This window comes from Schistocerca piceifrons, chromosome X, assembly GCF_021461385.2.
Source record: "Schistocerca piceifrons isolate TAMUIC-IGC-003096 chromosome X, iqSchPice1.1, whole genome shotgun sequence".
NCBI classification, from domain to species: Eukaryota; Metazoa; Arthropoda; class Insecta; order Orthoptera; family Acrididae; genus Schistocerca; species Schistocerca piceifrons.
In genome coordinates this window covers 93,926,883-93,946,217 of record NC_060149.1, presented here as the reverse complement: position 1 = coordinate 93,946,217, position 19,335 = coordinate 93,926,883, and the positions used below count along the sequence as shown (strand labels likewise).

Sequence of the window (19,335 nt, the reverse complement as noted above, 5' to 3'; positions counted from 1 at the left end):
TGTACCCTCACCAAAGAGATGGAGAATGAGTGGGACTGCAATGTGATGACAAAAAAGAGGGCTAAGATCTCAATGCATGATGGACCATGTAGGCGCCCTTCCACAATTGGTTCGCTCTCCGGAAAAATTTTGAAATATGGAGGTCAAACCCTACAGGGGGCCATCATATAAATGCCGAAACTTGCGAGACTCCTTTTAGTTGCCTCTTACGACAGGCAGGAATACCTTGGGCCTATTCTAACCCTCAGCCCCGCAGAAGCGTTCTGAATAAGTCTAGGTAGCTGCAGTGTGCAATATAGCTAGCATTTCCGTGTGATATGCTATGGAACGAATCAAGGCACTTCTCTTAAACTGCAATAAAAGTGACTATAGTTAATTTATACAGGACAGACTTACGTTTAAACTTATACTGCAGTCTAGGTAGATCTTTGTTGTAAGGTCATGGACTAAGAATATCTGAGCAATTGTGTGCGCAAGAGAAAGTAGTGCTTAGTATTTAACTATTACATACTGAATAACCAATAATAGGATCTGTGGACTACATGAAGGGACATTAAATTGAATGTAAGATCGGAATTGGGCATTTAGCTTTGTGAAAGTAGAAGCATACGAAGTTTGAATGACTCTTATCGAAGTATAGTAATGGACCATAGTCCTTGCTGTAATATCTCTGAGTGACGAACTATAAATAATTGTTGAGAGTAATTGTAGGATCAACCTCCTATTCTCTATATACAAAATGCAGTCATTTATGATCATTTAATTATCATTAAATGTTGTTAATAAAAAGCTAAAGTGATTTCCACAATAGTGTGTGTATTAATCAATGATAATCATAGGCAAGCTGCAAACTGTATCTCTGGATGACGGACGGTTCGATTATGAAATATTACAAAGCATAAATTGTGACTTAAAAGCTATTTCCAATTTCATTCCCAATTGGACAGAAATAACACAAAATCAGAAACAGTTCCAATAAGTAGTTACGTCAGAAATAGAAAGTTGAAATACTAACATACAAAGATGTTATTAACTATCTTGTCTTCGGTAACGCAGCAACAAATGAAGGGTGATCAACTGTGCAAAAAGTCGACATCTATTATTATTATCTTCTTTCCTTTCTCAGACCTTAGGTCTGGTTAAAAATAGAAAGTGACGCAGACCTTGATCAAGTGTGACTTCCTTTTAACAGTACGGTATATGTTACATTGCATTTAGGAACTTTCAGGTAATTGAACATGTATCAATAATTACAGATTTTTGTAGTTGTATATATAAGTTTGGATGTATCTGTATTGCGTTGATGTACTGGTGGATATTGTGTGGCATGACTCCTGTAGTTGATAGTATAATTGGTATAATGTCAACTTTATCCTGATGCCACATGTCCTTGACTTCCTCAGCCAGTTGGATGTATTTTTCAATTTTTTCTCCTGTTTTCTTTTGTATATTTGTTGTATTGGGTATGGATATTTCGATTAGTTGTGTTAATTTCTTCTTTTTATTGGTGAGTATGATGTCAGGTTTGTTATGTGGTGTTGTTTTATCTGTTACAATCTGTATCCAGTTGCGGTGGTTCCTAAGTTAGTTGCCTGGTAATAACAGAACATGAGGTGTCGGTTAACTTCATCAGACCATCTCATCCTCTGTCTTTGTTTTCCTTCTAGGGTGGTTGCAGGAAGCATGTCCAGCAAAACACTTCTATTTGGATTTAAATCGTTTTCCGTGTGGCTAGCAGTACCGTTACCATTGTGGACGGGCATAGGGTTCAAGCGTTGTCCCCAACCATGACAGCGCTTGTCCGAGGATTCATTAGTTCTGTCCTGAACCAACTAATCACACTAAAAGGGGGGTTAGCCCTATTAGTGGTTTGTTCTTTTCGTCGCCTTTTACGACTGGCAGAACATACCGGAGGCCTACTCTTTTCCCGGGCATATTATTATTATTATTATTATTATTATTATTATTATTATTATTATTATTATTATTATTTCTTTCCTTTCTCAGACGTTATGTCTGGTTAAAAATGGAAAGTTACGTGCACCTTGATCAAGTGTGACTTCCTTTTAACTGTATGGTATATGTTACATTGCATTTAGAAACTTTCAGGTAATTGAACATGTATCGATAATTACAGATATCTGTAGTTGTATATATACGTTTGGATGTAGCTGTATTGCGTTGATGTACTGGTGGATATTGTGTGGTATGACTCCTGTAGTTGATAGTATAATTGGTATAATGTCAACTTTATCCTGATGCCACATGTCCTTGACTTCCTCAGCCAGTTGGATATATTTTTCAATTTTTTCTCCTGTTTTCTTCTGTATATTTGTTGTATTGAGTATGGATATTTCGATTAGTTGTGTTAATTTCTTCTTTTTAGAGGTGAGTATGATGTCAGGTTGGTTATGTGGTGTGGTTCTGTTCCAGTATAATTTGTATTCATCATTCTCCAGTACATTTTGTGGTGCATACTTGTATGTGGGAACGTGTTGTTTTATTAGTTTACGTTGTATGGCAAGTTGTTGATGTATTATTTTTGCTACATTGCCATATCTTCTGGGGTATTCTGTATTTGCTAGTATTGTACATCCGCTTGTTATGTGATCTACTGTTTCTGTTTGTTGTTTGCAAAGTCTGCATTTATCTGTTGTGGTATTGGGATCTTTAATAATATGCTTGCTGTAATATCTTGTGTTTATTGTTTGATGCTGTATTGCAATCACGAATCCTTCCATCTCACTGTATATATTGCCTTTTCTTAGCCATGTGTTGGATGCGTCTTGATCGATGTGTGGCTGTGTTAGATGATGCGGGTGCTTGCCATGTAATGTTTTCTTTTTTCAATTTACTTTTTTTCGTATCTGTTGATCTTATGTGATCTAAAGGGTTGTAGAAGTGGTTATGAAATTGCAGTGGTGTAGCCGATGTATTTATATGAGTGATTGCTTTGCGTATTTTGCTAGTTTCTGCTTGTTCTATAAAGAATTTTCTTAAATTGTCTACCTGTCCATAATGTAGGTTTTTTATGTCGATAAATCCCCTTCCTCCTTGCTTTCTGCTTAATGTGAATCTCTCTGTTGCTGAATGTATGTGATGTATTCTATATTTGTGGCATTGTGATCGTGTAAGTGTATTGAGTGCTTCTAGGTCTGTGTTACTCCATTTCACTACTTCAAATGAGTAGGTCAATATTGGTATAGCATAAGTATTTATGGCTTTTGTCTTGTTTCTTGCTGTCAATTCTGTTTTCAGTATTTTTGTTAGTCTTTGTCTATATTTTTCTATTAGTTCTTCTTTAATATTTGTATTATCTATTCATATTTTTTGTCTGTATCCTAGATATTTATAGGCATCTGTTTTTTCCATCGCTTCTATGCAGTCGCTGTGGTTATCCAATATGTAATCTTCTTGTTTAGTGTGTTTTCCCTTGGCTATGCTATTTTTCTTACATTTGTCTGTTCCAAAAGCCATATTTATATCATTCCTGAATACTTTTGTTATCTTTAGTAAATGGTTGAGTTGTTGATTTGTTGCTGCCAGTAGTTTTAGATCATCCATGTATAGCAAATGTGTGATTTTGTGTTGGTATGTTCCAGTAATATTATATCCATAATTTGTATTATTTAGCATGTTGGATAGTGGGTTCAAAGCAAGGCAGAACCAGAAAGGACTTAATGAGTCTCCTTGGTATATTCCACGCTTAATCTGTATTGGCTGTGATGTGATATTATTTGAATTTTTTTGGATATTAAGTGTGGTTTTCCAATTTTTCATTACTATGTATAGGAACTGTATCAATTTAGGATCTACTTTGTACATTTCCAATATTTGTAGTAACCATGAGTGGGGTACACTATTAAAAGCTTTTTGGTAATTAATGTATGCATAGTGTAGCGACCTTTGTTTAGTTTTAGCTTGATAAGTCACCTCTGCATCTATTATTAGTTGCTCTTTACATCCTCATGCTCCTTTGCAGCAGCCTTTTGGTTCTTCATTTATAATTTTGTTTCGTGTTGTATGTGTCATTAATGTCTGTGTAATGACTGAAGTTAATATTTTGTATATTGCTGGTACGCATCTTATGGGGTGATATTTTGCTGGGTTTGCTGTGTCTGCTTGATCTTTAGGTTTCAGATAAGTTATTCCTTGTGTAAGTGTATCAGGGAATGTGTATGGGTCTGCAATGTAGCTGTTAAATAATTTAGTTAGATATGTTGCTCCAGAAGTGTTCCATGTCTGTTATGTTTGGTGGATTGTCTATTTTAATGTGTGTGTTATCTATTGTCTGGTAAAATTTCTTCTGGTTTGTGTTGAATGTTTGGTTTTGTTTCCTTCTATTTTCACTTTTTTTGTATCTTCTAAGTCATTTGGCCAATGCTTGTAATTTCTGCTTCTTTTCATCTAATTGCTCTATCGCTTCTTGTTGTGAGATTTTACCTAACCTTTTTCGTTTTTTGTCTGATATTTCATTTCTTATAAATTGTGTTAGCTGTCCGATGTCTTTTCTCAGTTTTTCTATTCTGATCTGTAGCCTGTGTTGCCATGCTGGTTTTGTGGGTTTATTCTGTGTGCTGGTTGGTTTTGATCTCTGCATAGTGTGTATATTTAGTGTAGTGAGTGCTCCTATACAAACCAGTAGTTGTAACTCTTCCATAGTTGTATTTTCATTTATTTTGTTGTGTATGATTGTGTTGATAGTTGTTGTTGTTGTTGTTGTTGTTGTTGTTGTTTCGACTTGTGGGTTATTTGGTGGTCTATGCAAGAATGGTCTAATGTCTGTATTTGTGTCTTTGTATTCTATATATGTCAGCTGACATTTTTCTTCTATATCTAACATGTGTGTCACTTCGTGTTCTATTTGTGCTTGTTCTGGTGGCTGTCTTAAGATTTCATTTTCCTCTGATTGTTTAATTGATGCGTGTTGTTCTTTGTTTGTTTGCTCTGGGATGTTTGAGTCCATTACTGTATTTTCTTCTTCTTCTTCTGATAGCACATTATTTTGTTCCAGTATTTGTTGTACTTGTTGTTTGATGTTTTCTAGTTCTGACTGGAGTATCCTGTTATTTTTGATTATTACACAGATCTGATCAGCTAGTCATTGTTCTGTTAAAAATTCTAATTCTGGGTATCTGGTAATAAATGTTGTGTGTACTTGTGATCTGTATCCAGTTGTGTTGGTTCCAAAGTTTGTTGCTTGGTAATAACAGAACATGAGGTGTCGGTTAACTTCATCTGACCATCTCATCCTCTGTCTTTGTTTTCCTTCTAGAGTGGTTGCAGGAAGCATATCCTGAAAAACACCTCTATTTGGATTTAAATCATTTCCCGTGTGGCTAGCAGTGTCGTTACCATTGTGGACGGGCATAGGGTTCAAGCGTCGTCCCCGACCATGACAGCGCTTGTCCGAGGCTTCATTAGTTCTGTCCTGAACCAACTAATCACACTAAAAGGGGGGTTAGCCCTATTAGTGGTTTGTTCTTGCCGTCGCCTTTTATGACTGGCAGAACATACCGGAGGCCTATTCTTTTTCCGGGCCTCCACGGCAATTATTATTATTATTATGAAAACCAGAAATTTAGTCACCATTACAGTGAAGATGTTTGTGGCTGCTCCATCTGATGTGTAGATATAACGGAAAGTCGGGCATGTACAGTAGATAACAACATCAATATCTTACATCAGAGAAGTTGACGACAGCAGATCGATGGAGCACGGCTACAACCTTCTTCAATCCAATGACATGCACTGTGTGTTTCCATCTTTTATAGGTAGTCTGTAATAGACAACTGAAATCTGTTCTTTCTATCTGAATCACTGCACTGGTCACTGGTATGTAAGATGGATATCAAACAGGCATAGAATTTATATATAATGATTCAAGCACATGTCCTGACACTTGAAGAAAAGTTGTGCCACTCAAAATCATTAAAATCAGCTCCCCTTGAGATTAATCTAGATCTATATCAATACCCCCACAAGCCATTTTACGGTGTGGTGATTTTATGACTGTCACTTCCCCCATTCCATCTCCAGGCACAAATGATCAGCGGGAATTACAACCATTGGTACGCCTCTGTGTGAGCTTGAATCGCTCCAATTCTTGTTAATTTTTCATAAAACTCAAAAACCAATCCACATTTTTCCAATTGTCACTTAAAAGTATCTGCACATACTGAACCCTCTGATCAGCATACATGCAACATTCAGTTAAATTATGGTATACTGCTATTGTGACCGAGTTTGTGCTCCAACATGTGTGTTCAGAGCCACTTTGCCCTCCATTGAAAACTTGCAGCAATCTTTCAGTGAGGTTTTTCTTTCCCCATTTCTCTCTGACATGGTGACATGCAGATGTAAAGGAAAAAAATTTAGGCCATTTTATTCCTGTATGGGGACATCAATGTCTGCAACTCTGCATTTGCCATTGGAAAATGACAGTGCTTGGTGATCTGATGATTTTAATATGATTTTCTTGGACTTTGGCCAGTTTTTTGCTGAACATTTTTCTTTACTTGAAAGTGTTGGCATTTTCAAGGACAAGGATGTTGGTGTTTTATCTTCTAGATGGTGAATACTATTGCTTGTAAGACCCACTAGTTACAGTGCATTTGAGAGTTCAGAGGAGGTGTATTTCTCTAACTCAGATGTTTGTGTTTGTGTTGAGATGTCACACTTACTTACTGGTTTTAATGCTGGCAGTTGCTTTCCTAGGCTCACCATATACATGGTGTATACGGGGACAAGGAAAAAAAATTCCCGGATTATTCCCGGATTTCTCCCGGATATCCCGTTTAAAAATTATGCTTTTTCCTGGGCAAAAATACACTTTTTCTGTGCTAAGTGACAGTAGATTTTCCCTCAGAACTGTAAAACTTATCAATTCTTTGAATGGGTACCGTTTTATACAATCGCGTAGAACTTCCCGGGGGGAAAAAAAAAAAAAAAAAAAAAAAAAAATATATATGGGCAGAGAAGTTTTGGAGAGACTTTTAATAAAAAAAATAAAAATAAAAGGAGAGAAGTGTTGGAAAGACCTTTGATTTGCAGCAACATATAAGTTGCATATTTTCGTATTACGAAAGTATAAACTCGAATTGCACCAAACACAGCGCGTTAGTTTGCGGAGCGTTGAAACCGAGGTTGCGATGTCCTTTTGTAAGCGAGTCATATCTCAAGCCACGAGATCTCGTCAGCCGATGACAGCAGCTATTCAGAGCATAGGACACGTGTTATAGTCAGCCAATAGCAAGATCACTGGTTAAATAGCATGAACACGCAAGAGGAAAAGTTAATGGTTTACATTAATGTACACAGTACCGTATATCTACAATAAAAGCTAAGCTTTCACATATAATATTAGTCTCTAAGATTAACACGCTACAACAGAAGCTTAGCTTTCACATGTAATATTTATGTTTTTTGAGTATGTTATACTTTAAGATACATCACACAAATGTGCCAGTAAATTTAATATTATGACATAAATGTCTCGGCTCAAAATTCTTGTAAGTGGCTGGTCCTCAAACTGTTCAGTTTCGAACGCTCTGTGATTTAGACATCCATCCCACTTTCTCACACGTAACATAATTCATCTTGCGTAAAAAGAAATTTACTTTGAAAGTAACGCTTTTCTAACCACCGTTCACAATACTATCCGAAGACTGTTAGAAATAGGTTCGATTTACCAGTTTCCAGAGAGCGCCAGAAAACAGGCATTATTGTGCGTGTGCAACTGCAGTGGTGTAGGAAGCCCGTATGTTCATGTGTATAAAGCACTAAACGAGCTTACATTACACCATAAAAGAAACAGGGCATCAGGGCAAAGAGCATCGGAATTTCGTAAACCATACTAAAATGCATAATTCAGCTTGAAGTGCGAATTGGCTTTTTCCAGATTCACAATGAAGTATGTCCCATCTGATATTAAGCTTTTCAGTGTGGTTTTTGGGATGTAAATTTTCTTGGAGTACCAGTACTCTACGATCTCGTTTTTGGTTCTTTATTATGGCATAGTGCCATATATGGCAGAAGATGATAACGTGCACTTGAAATTCAGCGAAAAGTTGGAACTAGCCAATACTGTAGAATGAAACACTTCGTTTCAAATAAAATGATTGCCTCAGCGGAAAGATTTATAAAGCCAAATTTCTTTAGCAAACTTGTAAAAATAACTTAACTGTTCTGCAAGGCGATTAATGCTTGACTGCTACTAACTTGGAAATAAAATAAAATCAGAAAACTGAAATTAATAACATATTTTTGCCCTCCATAATTATGTGAATGTATTTTAATTCACTTGATAGCTCCCCGGCCACAGAAATCTATTTTGTTTTCATTTGACTTGGGAGCTGTACACGAAGAGAAGCAGCGAAATCACTTAACGTAAACACGCATCACGTGGAGGTTAACCCCCTCCCCACTACAACTCAGGCAACTCTGTGCAAGCGTGAATCTGGCAGCTAGGGCGCGCGAGAAAAATTTTTCTCGTTTGCATCTGGCTGCTTGCTACTGCTACCGACACAGCTAACAGCCAAACTTCAAGTAGCGGGAGAAGGTACTGCTTATACGCGAGTCAAATGCGCATGCGCAACAGACCGCTGGCAATTGGTCAAACGAACCTAATGTGAACAGTTGTGACGTCATGCTCATAGCAAGTAGTTTATTGTTAGGAAGAATTACAGTCTGCGCCCTACGGCCTTTGACATATTTTTGCTATTTGCAAACGCTTGTGCGTGCAAGGTTTTTTGTTGTTGTAAATTGCACATTTCCTTTGTCACTAAAGTTTTATTTTTTTCCCTCTCGTTTATATTTTATTGCTGCAGTTTCATTCTCCAGTAGCAGGATACAATAACATTCTTTGCTAGAGAATCAATTCTGCAGCCAAAATTTAAAAAAAAAATTAACTGAAAGCTAAAACAATGAAAAATTCCCGGAATTCCAAAAAATTCCCGGGTTTTTCCCGGTTTTCTCCCGGATGAAAAAATTCCCGGGTTTTTCCTGGATTTCCCGGTTGTCCCAGGTCGCATACACCCTGATATAGGATTCTCCTTGTCACATTTTATTTAAGGAAGTTCATTATTTCATCTTTCAGTCACAAGAGACCTCTTAACACTTACGTAAGAAAATGAAACACGCACAACCTTCCTTACGATGTCATTTATTGTATAGCTACCAGCTTCGGTGCTTCAGTGCACAATCTTCAGGCCTTAGTTGATGCTGAGGGGGCTAACACCATCTGTATACATGATGTATCAGTAGCCAACTGGTTTTCACAGACTTCCTGTAACTGTGATGTTGTCTCTCTGACCATCAACTATTAACTATATGCTCAGGCCTGAAGATGCTGCACAGAAGCACTGAAACTGGTAGCCATACAATAAATGACATCGTAAGGATGGCTGCAGGTGTTTCATTTTCTTACATAAGTGAACGGCCAAAGTCCCCCAGACCTCCAAGCACAAACATAGACATACAACAACTCTTAGCACTTGGTTTTTTGATAACTAATGACCTTTAGAATGTAAAAATAAATGTCTGTGTGCACACACTGCCCATACACAGCTGTTCAAATGATTAAAAGACTTAATAAAATTTACCATTGTAATAATTTCTTTTATTGTTTTTCTTAATTTTTCTGGTATACTTGTAGCTGTGAGAGCTAATCTCTGTATAAAACGGGGATGACAAAACAATAAAGGCACTTCCCAAACATCTGTTTGATGAGACCTGTTCACAGAACTGGCAATACGTACACCACCTTGAGGAATGGCGAAGGCAGACAAGAAATATTTCCTCTGCAAATTATTAGGAGTTACACAGAGCATTAGCTAGCATAAATATGAACAAAACATTTTAAAATACTTTCTCAGAAACTTGATGTAAACTTCACTTAAGAGGAACACACAACTATTTCTAGATGCACATGCAAACCCTTTACAAAACTCTCATAGGCCCTTGAGAGTCCCTCAAGTTAAGTGTCACTGCTTTAACTTAATATAAATAAACCACAATATACAAAAATCTACACTTTAATTTTTTTTCAGAACTGAAAGCACTACTGGTACACTAAATGAGAAGTAAGCAACACTGTATAACTGATATGGCAGAATTTAATAATAAATTTTACAGACTGAACTTAATTACCACACTAATGTGAACTATTGATGTACAAATAAGTAACTTACCAAGAGGTATGCTGGATTCCGTACCAGGGCTGATCCTTTTCTCAGCAGTTTCTTGCTTCAGCCCACTACTTTCACAGCTAGACTTGTGATGCAAGTTTGACTTGCCACTTTTACTATCGAAATGAGTTTTAGGGTGCTTTGCTTTGGATGTTTCTCTAGGTCTATGATTACTAGAAGAACTGCTCCTTGTAGAAGAATCCTGTTTTTTCTTTTTGTTCTCACTAGTATCTTTGTCGTATGTTTCATTGGATTTAGGTTTATGTTTAGAGCTCTTTCTTGAGTCTGCATATTTAGAGCGACTGTCCTCAGGAGCACTACTGCCTCTGCTATTACTACTATGTTTTTTATTATTGCTTGTTGCACTCTTTTGGTTTTTATGTTCTTCATTCTCATGCTTTGTCACAGATTTTTCTACATGAATTTTCTTCTCTGGATGAGTATCTGTATCAGTTTTCTTACCTGATGATTTTTCCTTTGTATGTTCATGTCTTCTTTCGGTTTTCTTCTCTCTACTTGTTTCTTTTGTATGTTTAATATCATTTACTTTCTTTTCAGGTTCAGCCTTGTTTCTAATTTCGTGAGAACTTTTTGAGTTCCCACTATGTTTCCTGTCACCTTCAACAGCCTTTTTATGTTTATCCTTATTTCTTTCAGAACTGAACTCATTTTTCTCACTCTTCTTGCTTTTCTTTGGCCTGGTTTCTGGTTTTTCACTTTTACTATCCACTTTTTCACTTTTGGTGCTTAAGTTATTTGTACTAGATGTGGCCTCATTCAACTTAACTTTCTGTTGATGTGTATCTTCTTGCTTGTGAGGTTCGGCTGTATCTGTCTCTTCACCAATTACACATGGTTCTTTGTCTCCACAGGTTTTTGCTACTTCACTCTCAAGATTTTCATTTTCACATAATAGCTGATCTTTAAGATCATTTTCTAGTATTTCTCCTAATAAATTGATTTCATTAGTTATATCTATATCTTCACATATTCTACTGCTAAGTTCTGACTTAGATGTTGGATGATACTCATCTATTGCTTCAGGAATGCATTGTGGTCGGTACTCGGGCTCTATATTGCTCACTGTACTTGGCTCATATATAGAACTTTCTGTGCTATTACTCCTATGAGGTACATACATAGGTTCAAAGTGTGATCCACTTTTATTAGTAGGTTTGTAGTCTATGCTACACATTGCACTGTCATTACTAGGTGCTTCATAATCACTGCTGTCTAATGATTTAAGTGTGGTGGGAACATAAAGATCAGTCTGTTTTTCGTGGCTTGTACTTAAGAATGGCCTATGAACACTTAATTCTGAATCATCATCTTTTTCTACACCTCCAGTATCTGACTCATCACTACTGAATTTTGCATCCAATTCTTCACCTGATGATCCCTGTGAGGGCGACTTCATTGGAGTTGGAATGTATGTATGACTCCATGGTGGAGGTTCAATAGCTGAACTGAACCCAGCACTTCTGTCAGGTTCTATTTTGAGTTTCTTGGCAGGGAAAATCTCTGTTGATGGGCGTTTTGCTAGGACTTTTGTTGATTTCATTAATGATGGTGAGTACGGGATTGGTATATGCCTCTTCTTAAGTTCAGATATTGGGGTTGGTTTATATGACACTTGTGTTGTTGGAACATAACGATTGACAGGAACTGGAACAGTTTCCAGTGGTGGAACAAATTCTTCAATAACATGACTTACTGCTGATTGTGATAAATTACATGATTCAATATCATTAACATTTAAGGCACTTGGGTTAATATCTGAATGCTGTAAAACTTTCTTCACAGCATCGGAGATCAGTTTTTGTAACATGTTTCCTGTCTCTGCTGGTGCTTCAGAAGTGCTTTTTGAGGAAGGTGGCTCGGCTGAATCTGTAACATGATTTGAAACAACTGTTGCAGGATAGTTTGCAAAATACCTTCATACAAAACAAATTTATTTTGGAAAAACCTATCCAAAAATAACACAAATAAATGCTGTTATCCCACATAGTTATCAATGCCACCTATTATCCAAGAGAGCCAATCTAAATAACAAGCATGACACTTCAACATATGTTATAATTTGACAATTTATTCTCCCTTCAAATGACTATGAAACTGATGTTTATAGATGTGACCAGTAATTCTGGCAAGCACAATACCACTACCAAATATTTCAGCATTACAGTAACATGCACTAACAATTATAATTTTTCCATAACACGAATTTCAGATACAGCTCACAATTTGAGCAGCAAACTGCTAAAAGCATTTTTAAACTATTCTATGTTAAAACATTTGATACTATGAACATGGGCATTATTGTAATCTGTTGTGTTGTATTTTATTCCTCTCATAATGAACATTTTATACATCATCTGCTCGAATTTTTGTCCTTTTTTTTAATTCTCATGTCAGAAACATACATGTACATACATTTTACACAGTTAATTTTTGTCTTGTGATGTACATAGTTACTTAATTCTCGATCACTATTTTTCTGAGTAAAGTTTTATGTTGAACACAATAATATTATTAAATTCAATGGTTGGGAATGGAAACCTCATAACTCCATCTGTCTCCGAAAGCTCCTAATTCCAGTAACTCCATAATCAAAGAGATATCTGAAAGTGCATGGGTTTCTCTAATCCATCAATAACTAGGCTCCAACTGTACAGTTACACATGTAGCAACTTTATTTATTACTTTATATTATTTTTTAAGAAACTGATTTTGAGTCACCTGTAAAATTTAACAAAAGGAATTATGAGGTTTTCATTGCCTGCCATCAAATTGGTTTTCTTTTGAGTGTGCAAATTCCCCAAACTTTATTTTATAAATACAATATGATACACAACATGATGATATTAAATAATCACACAATTCAGATGATCATTTCATCTTTCATAAATTCCTCCACTGAGTAGTAGCATTTTTTCACAAGCAGACCATGTGGTTTTCTCTATGGTAAACCTACCTCTATGCTCAGTAAATCACTACCCATGAGTTTATTGCCAACTTTCATTCCAATGTACTAAGGTGTCTGCTGGCAGGGTTTTGAGCAGTGTTTTGGAATCATGATATTTTATTTGTGTCTAGTGTTGTGCATATGTCTGAAACAGTTTTCTTCAGTTACCTCAGGATTAATGGGTAAAAAAATGATAATGTAAAATTTGTACAATACAGGGGCAGGTAATATTTTGAGGTTCTTGGGTAAAAGGCAATAGGATGTTCTTGGAGGTTCACCACACATTTTTCTAATGATTCTTATTTGGAGTAGCAGGATTTGTGACTTGTGGTTTGAATTCTGCCAGAAAATTAAACTACACAGCAGCCATAATTAAAGTTCCAGTTTAAAAATGCTGTAGAACAAGAAACACTTATCAAAATGATGTAAAATTTGAACAGCACATTATTGATGCAGGGGGAAACTTCCTGCAACAAAATAAAATTTATCATCAGATGGGAAAAACTGGTTTGTAATTGACATCTGTTTCTAATTCTTGGGACACTGGTACAAGACATTTTCAATATGCTGTCCACCATTTTCTACCACATCGTGAAATCAAGAAACACCATGTTCCACAACAGATTGGAGTGTCTCGAAAGTCATGTTCAGAATGCACAGCACAATGTATGCCTTAATTTCAGCTATGTTTATAATTGAAGCACTGAACAAATCTTTCAGATAATCCCACAGCCAGAAGTCACAAGGATTAAAAATCAGGCTGTTGGTAAATGACGGATGATAATTCTAGCATTTCCAAAATGCCTCTGCAGAAGTCACTTCACTGGTTGTGCAATGTGCAGAACAGGAAGGGTTGAAATGATGATGGTGCGCATAAGATTCTCATAGTGTTTACCAGTGATGGTACAGGTAACTGGATCCGCAGGACTCATCTCCTTACTGATGACCTCAGCAGTTTGTTCCCGTAGGTACTTACCAGTCCATCAACCCGCACCACAAAGTCACCTTTGCAGAATGAAGTGTTACCAGCTGATGTGCATGAAGATTTTCTATTGCCCGTATTCCGCAATTCTGCATATTGACATGTCTTTGGAAATGGAAATGCACTTTGTCTGTCCACAGAACGTTCCATGGCCATTCACTGTCCACCTCCATGTGAGCAAGAAATTACAGAGCGAATGTTGTCTTGTTGGGAGATCAACAGGAAGCAACTACTGAACATGGCTGGTTTTGTATGGACAACAATGCAGGATATTTCATAGGATTTTATGGACCATGTGCACAGGCACGTCCAATGTTCGGACAATACCCCTTGCGCTGTATGTTTGCACACTATCGCACAATCCCCCCAACTACGCTGTGGCCACATCTTTGAAGGATGTTGCATGAACTGCTTTCCTCCCTCTGCCACACTGCACTTCACTTCAAAAGAACCTGTCTTTTCGAATTTTGTAATCATTTTCTCCAGAGCCTTAGCAGACATAGAACCAATGCCTTTTTTCGTGCCACTGAGAGTCCAGAACATCAACAGGGCTACTGGCACACAGTCACGATCACCGTTCTAGTAAAAGATCTTTACCAGCAGCATGCGATCCTTCATGGAGACAGCCATGTTTGGCATCTCAGCCACAAACCATAAAACAGCTTTTTTTTTTTTTTTTTTTTTTGGTTCTACAGTGTTTCCCCCTGCATCAATAATATGCTGTTCAAATCTGATGTTATTTTGCATGTGGTTCTCTTTCTATTGTGAAGCTGTAACTTTAATTATGGATACCCAGTATGTCTAATTATGGATCAAAGTAACTGCAGTACATCACTTCCCTGCTGTTTATGTCTGTTATATGAGGCAATATGTCCATTGGAAAAGAAAGGCTGTTTGATTTAGTAGCTAAATAATCTGTGTGTGCTTGCCAGCTTAGATTTTTGTCCAAGTTTAATCCCAAGAATTTGATGGTCTGAGCTTCTTCCGTAACTTTATTATTATTTATGATACCAATGTCATGGATTTTTTTTTTTGTTTGTTTGTTTGTTTGGTTTTGAACTGCATAACCAGTGTCTTTGAAATTTAAGTTTAAAACCATTTTATTAAAACCATGTATCTACATTGTTAAGTGTGTTCATGACACCATCCAGAATTTCTCTCGCATTTTCTTTGTCTACAGAAATTTCACAGTCCACAGCATATACCATAGGCTCCACATTAAGTGACAAATCTAAACAATGTCTGACTGCATATACAAAATGGACCTCCAGCACTTAAAAGTAACACATTAAACGTTAACTGTAGTAGCAAAACTCATGGGAATAGATGGAAGTTGAGTAAAACAGTGTGCTGTTGTGCGAAACACTAATCAAAAAGGATTTAGCAAGAGCTGCCACATTCATGAAAATCTGAAAGGAAGCAAATGTGTGTCATTCCAAAAATACAATCAAAACATTTTTAAAAAAGTAGTACCAAGTTGGCAAGAAATCTGACAAGCTTAGGAGTGCCTCTCCCCCATTTTTGTTACATAGCCACATGTTGTTTTAAATAGTTTCCAGTTTTGTTGATTATTAAGGTCTTAACTACCATATTTTCATTATTCCCACAATCAGTGAAATATGTCTGCTGGTTTTAAAGAAGAAATCCTGATCACAGCTTCATGGATTTATCACCACCTCCCTCACCCATATACTAAGGTTAGACGTGGTCTGAGGCCTCGTCGTCATCCATTGCACCCATTTCCCATTACATGTAACTAATCTGTTACAAGAAGAAATTTTATATTATGGAAGAGAAGAGAAAGAAATACTTTCTAGAGCCAAATCGTGTTGGTCAATGACATCAGAGTAAACCAGTTCCTGCAATTTCTTCACTTTCTCTAAGAGCTTGTATCATACAGGAAATTAAGGGAAAAGAGCATACAATGTCACTACCATATAACTTTGCAGTGTTTACAGTTTCTCACTGCCAATGATACACACAGTGTCTCCCATTACTGCAGACCAACTGGGGTGGCAGCAATCTTGGTCATTTGACCAGGTTGGGTGGTAAGGAGATGGAAAGAGGCACTGGGTGGGAATCAGGTGGAACAGCAGAGCAGGTGGTTGGCAAAGAATGCTCCTATGTAGAAGTGTACAGGGGAGGGGTGTGGTACCGACAGAGGGAGGAGCCACACAGATAAAAACCTTTATATGTTCATCAGCTAATTATATTGCAATATAAAAATGCACTACTATTTTATGCTTTTGAGTTTCCAGGCATCATAAATTTCTTAATGACTTTGGATCATTGGAAGAGGTTGCTAGTTAACAGAAGAGTTAATGTCAATCAATTTTATTGTGTGAAGAAGAAAACAGCATATGAAACAAAGTTACTGCACACCAGGAAGCATAATGTATATGCCACTGCAATCCAAATCCTTTGGTCTTAGAAGTGTGAAACTGATATAAATACTGAACCACACAAGGTTCTCAAATTTTTACATCACTACTCAAGTGTCATCTCAATACACACTTGGTAACACTTATCCACAAATACATGAATACATTTTGCACATAATGCCTGAAAATATTTTGTATCGATAATGGTTTCTATCATATTACTATCTACCAAACAGACAACACAAGTGCGTGCCTAAAGTATGTTCCATGATTTAAAAACAACAAAATCCACCTGATGATTGCATGATTATTAAAAAACCCAACAGACTTAAATACAAAAATTGATTTCAAAGAGAAAATCAATGAATTTTTTGTGTACTAAAATGGTTACCATACTAAAAACATTTGACAGAGAAGCTTGAGTGTTTATATGTTCCAAGATCATACAAGACGTTTTCACACCTCACATGCAACAAGGACTAACCATACGATTACAGGATGGAACACAGAGAAGAGTTAGTCATGTTAAGACTTATTAAGCAAATTATGTATATTCAGTAGTTAGTGCACACACAACACAAGACAATTAAGAAAAATCATGGACAGATGGAACTACTCAAAAATGTACACGTCTATTTAATAAAATAGGGTCATCATACTACATCAAACCATTTAATCATTTGTAGTTGAGAACTTTAATGTATTTGAAATGAACATCGGCCCACATTCTGTGAATATACGGTTGAGGACTGGTCTTTACATTATGAGCAAATGATTAAATACTGTTATGAAATTCTCCTTTTTTTTTTATAGGTTTCTACATGAATTTTATGTCTATTAGCAATAAAACAGAGGAGATTTCTCTTCTGTGGGCTGCACATCTACTTAATTGTGTTATGAGGATGGGAAGTCACTAAAATGAATGATGTAGTAGATCATACTGTTTGCCTATGAATACTATAGGTACACTTGATTGTGTTATGGTAAATACAAACCACTAAAAGGAATTGAAAAATACAGAAAACTGTTCAGATAAGAGTCTTCAGGCTGATCACCAAATTTAGTTTTTATAATGGGTGAATGTTGGTGACTGCGTAATATGAGGAGGGACTTCTTAAATTAATGTAGATGAGCAGCAACAAATCTATAAAATGTACAGAGCAATTACGTGGAGGAGGAGTTGGAAAAACATGGCAAATTATGGATTTTCTCCAAGATGGATCTTTCACTTGCAGTAAAGTGTTGCACTGCTCCAAAACTGCTTGGCAGACTAAAACTGTGTGCCACTTGTGGACTTTAATCTGGAATATTACGTTTTCTATATTTCCTGTCTCTGTAATACTCTGAAGAGCCAAAGAAACTGGTACAGCTGCCTAATATCGAGTATGGCCCCCGTGAGCACACAGAAGTGCTGTAACACAATGTAGCATGGATTCAACTAATGGCTGAAGTACTACTGAAGGGAATTGACACCATGAATCCTGTCCATAAATCTGTAAGAGTACGAGGAGGTGGAGATCTCTTCTGAACAGCATGTCGCAAGGCATTCCAGATGTGCTCAATAACGTTCATGTCTGGGGAGTTTGGTGGCCAGCAGAAGTGTGTAAACTCAGAAGAGTGTTCCTGAAGCCCCTCTGTAGCAATTCTGGACGTGTGGGGTGTTGCATTGTCCTGCTACAATTGCCCATGTCTGTCAGAATGCACAATGGACATGAATGGATGCAGGTGATCAGACAGGATGCTTACATACGTGTCACCTGTCAGAGTTGTATCTAGACGTATCAGGGTCCCATATCACTCCAACTGCACCAGCCCCACATCATCACATAGCATCCACTAGCTTGAACAGTCCCCTGCTGACATGCTGGGTCCATGGAGTCATGAGTTTGTCTCCATACCTGTACACGTCCATCCACTTGATACAATTTGAAATGAGGCTCATCTGACCAGGCAACATGTTTCCAGTCATCAACAGTCCAATGTTGGTGTTGACGGGCCCAGGCGAGGCGTAAAGCTTTGTGTCATGCAGTCATCAAGGGTACACGAGAGGCCCTTCAGTTCCAAAAGCCCATATCAATGATATTTTGTTGAGTGGTTCACATGCTGACACTTTTTGATGGCCCAGTACTGAAATCTGCAGCAATCGGGGTTGCAGTTCTGTTACATTGAATGATTCTCTTCAGTCATCGTCGGTCCCATTCTTGTAGGATCTTTTTCTGGTTGCAGCGATGTCAGAGATTTGATGTTTTACCGGGTTCCTGATTTTCACAGTGCACTTGTGAAATGGTCATATGGGAAAACCCCTCTTCATCACTACCTTGTGTGCTGACTATAACACCACGTTCAGACTTACTTAAATCTTGATAACCTGCCATTGTAGTAGCAGTAGCCGATCTGACAACTGTCCGCCCCCGATAGCTGAGTGGACAGCGCGACAGACTGTCAATCCTAAGGGCCCGGGTTCGATTCCCGGCTGGGTCGGAGATTTTCTCCACTCAGGGACAGGGTGTTGTGTTGTCCTAATCATCATCATTTCATTTACATCGACGCGCAAGTCACTGAAGTGGCGTCAAATCGAAAGACTTGCACCAGGCGTGCGGTCTACCCGACGGGAGGCTCTTGTCACACGCCATTATTATATTATCTGACAACTGTGACACTTGTTATCTTATATAGGCGTTGCCAATCACAGCACCGTATTCTGCCTGTTTACATGTCCATCTCTATTTGAATACGCATGCCAATACCAGTTTCTTTGGTGTTTCAGTGTAAATCTCCCTGTAGCCTGAAATTTTCTTTACACCCCCATGAAGTCTTGTG

The 19,335-nt window shown here is 37.3% G+C and overlaps 1 protein-coding gene across 1 annotated transcript in view; it reads right to left on the bottom strand.

Annotated features, from left to right (window-relative positions):
- The window catches only part of LOC124721796 (RNA exonuclease 1 homolog), a 225,800-nt gene that overhangs the window by 185,340 nt on the left and 21,125 nt on the right, over positions 1-19,335 (bottom strand). Inside the window, exon 2 of the mRNA XM_047246918.1 lies at positions 10,191-12,074. Within this exon, the coding sequence (XP_047102874.1) occupies positions 10,191-12,074 (1,884 nt within the window). The remainder of the gene's footprint in view (positions 1-10,190; positions 12,075-19,335) is intronic.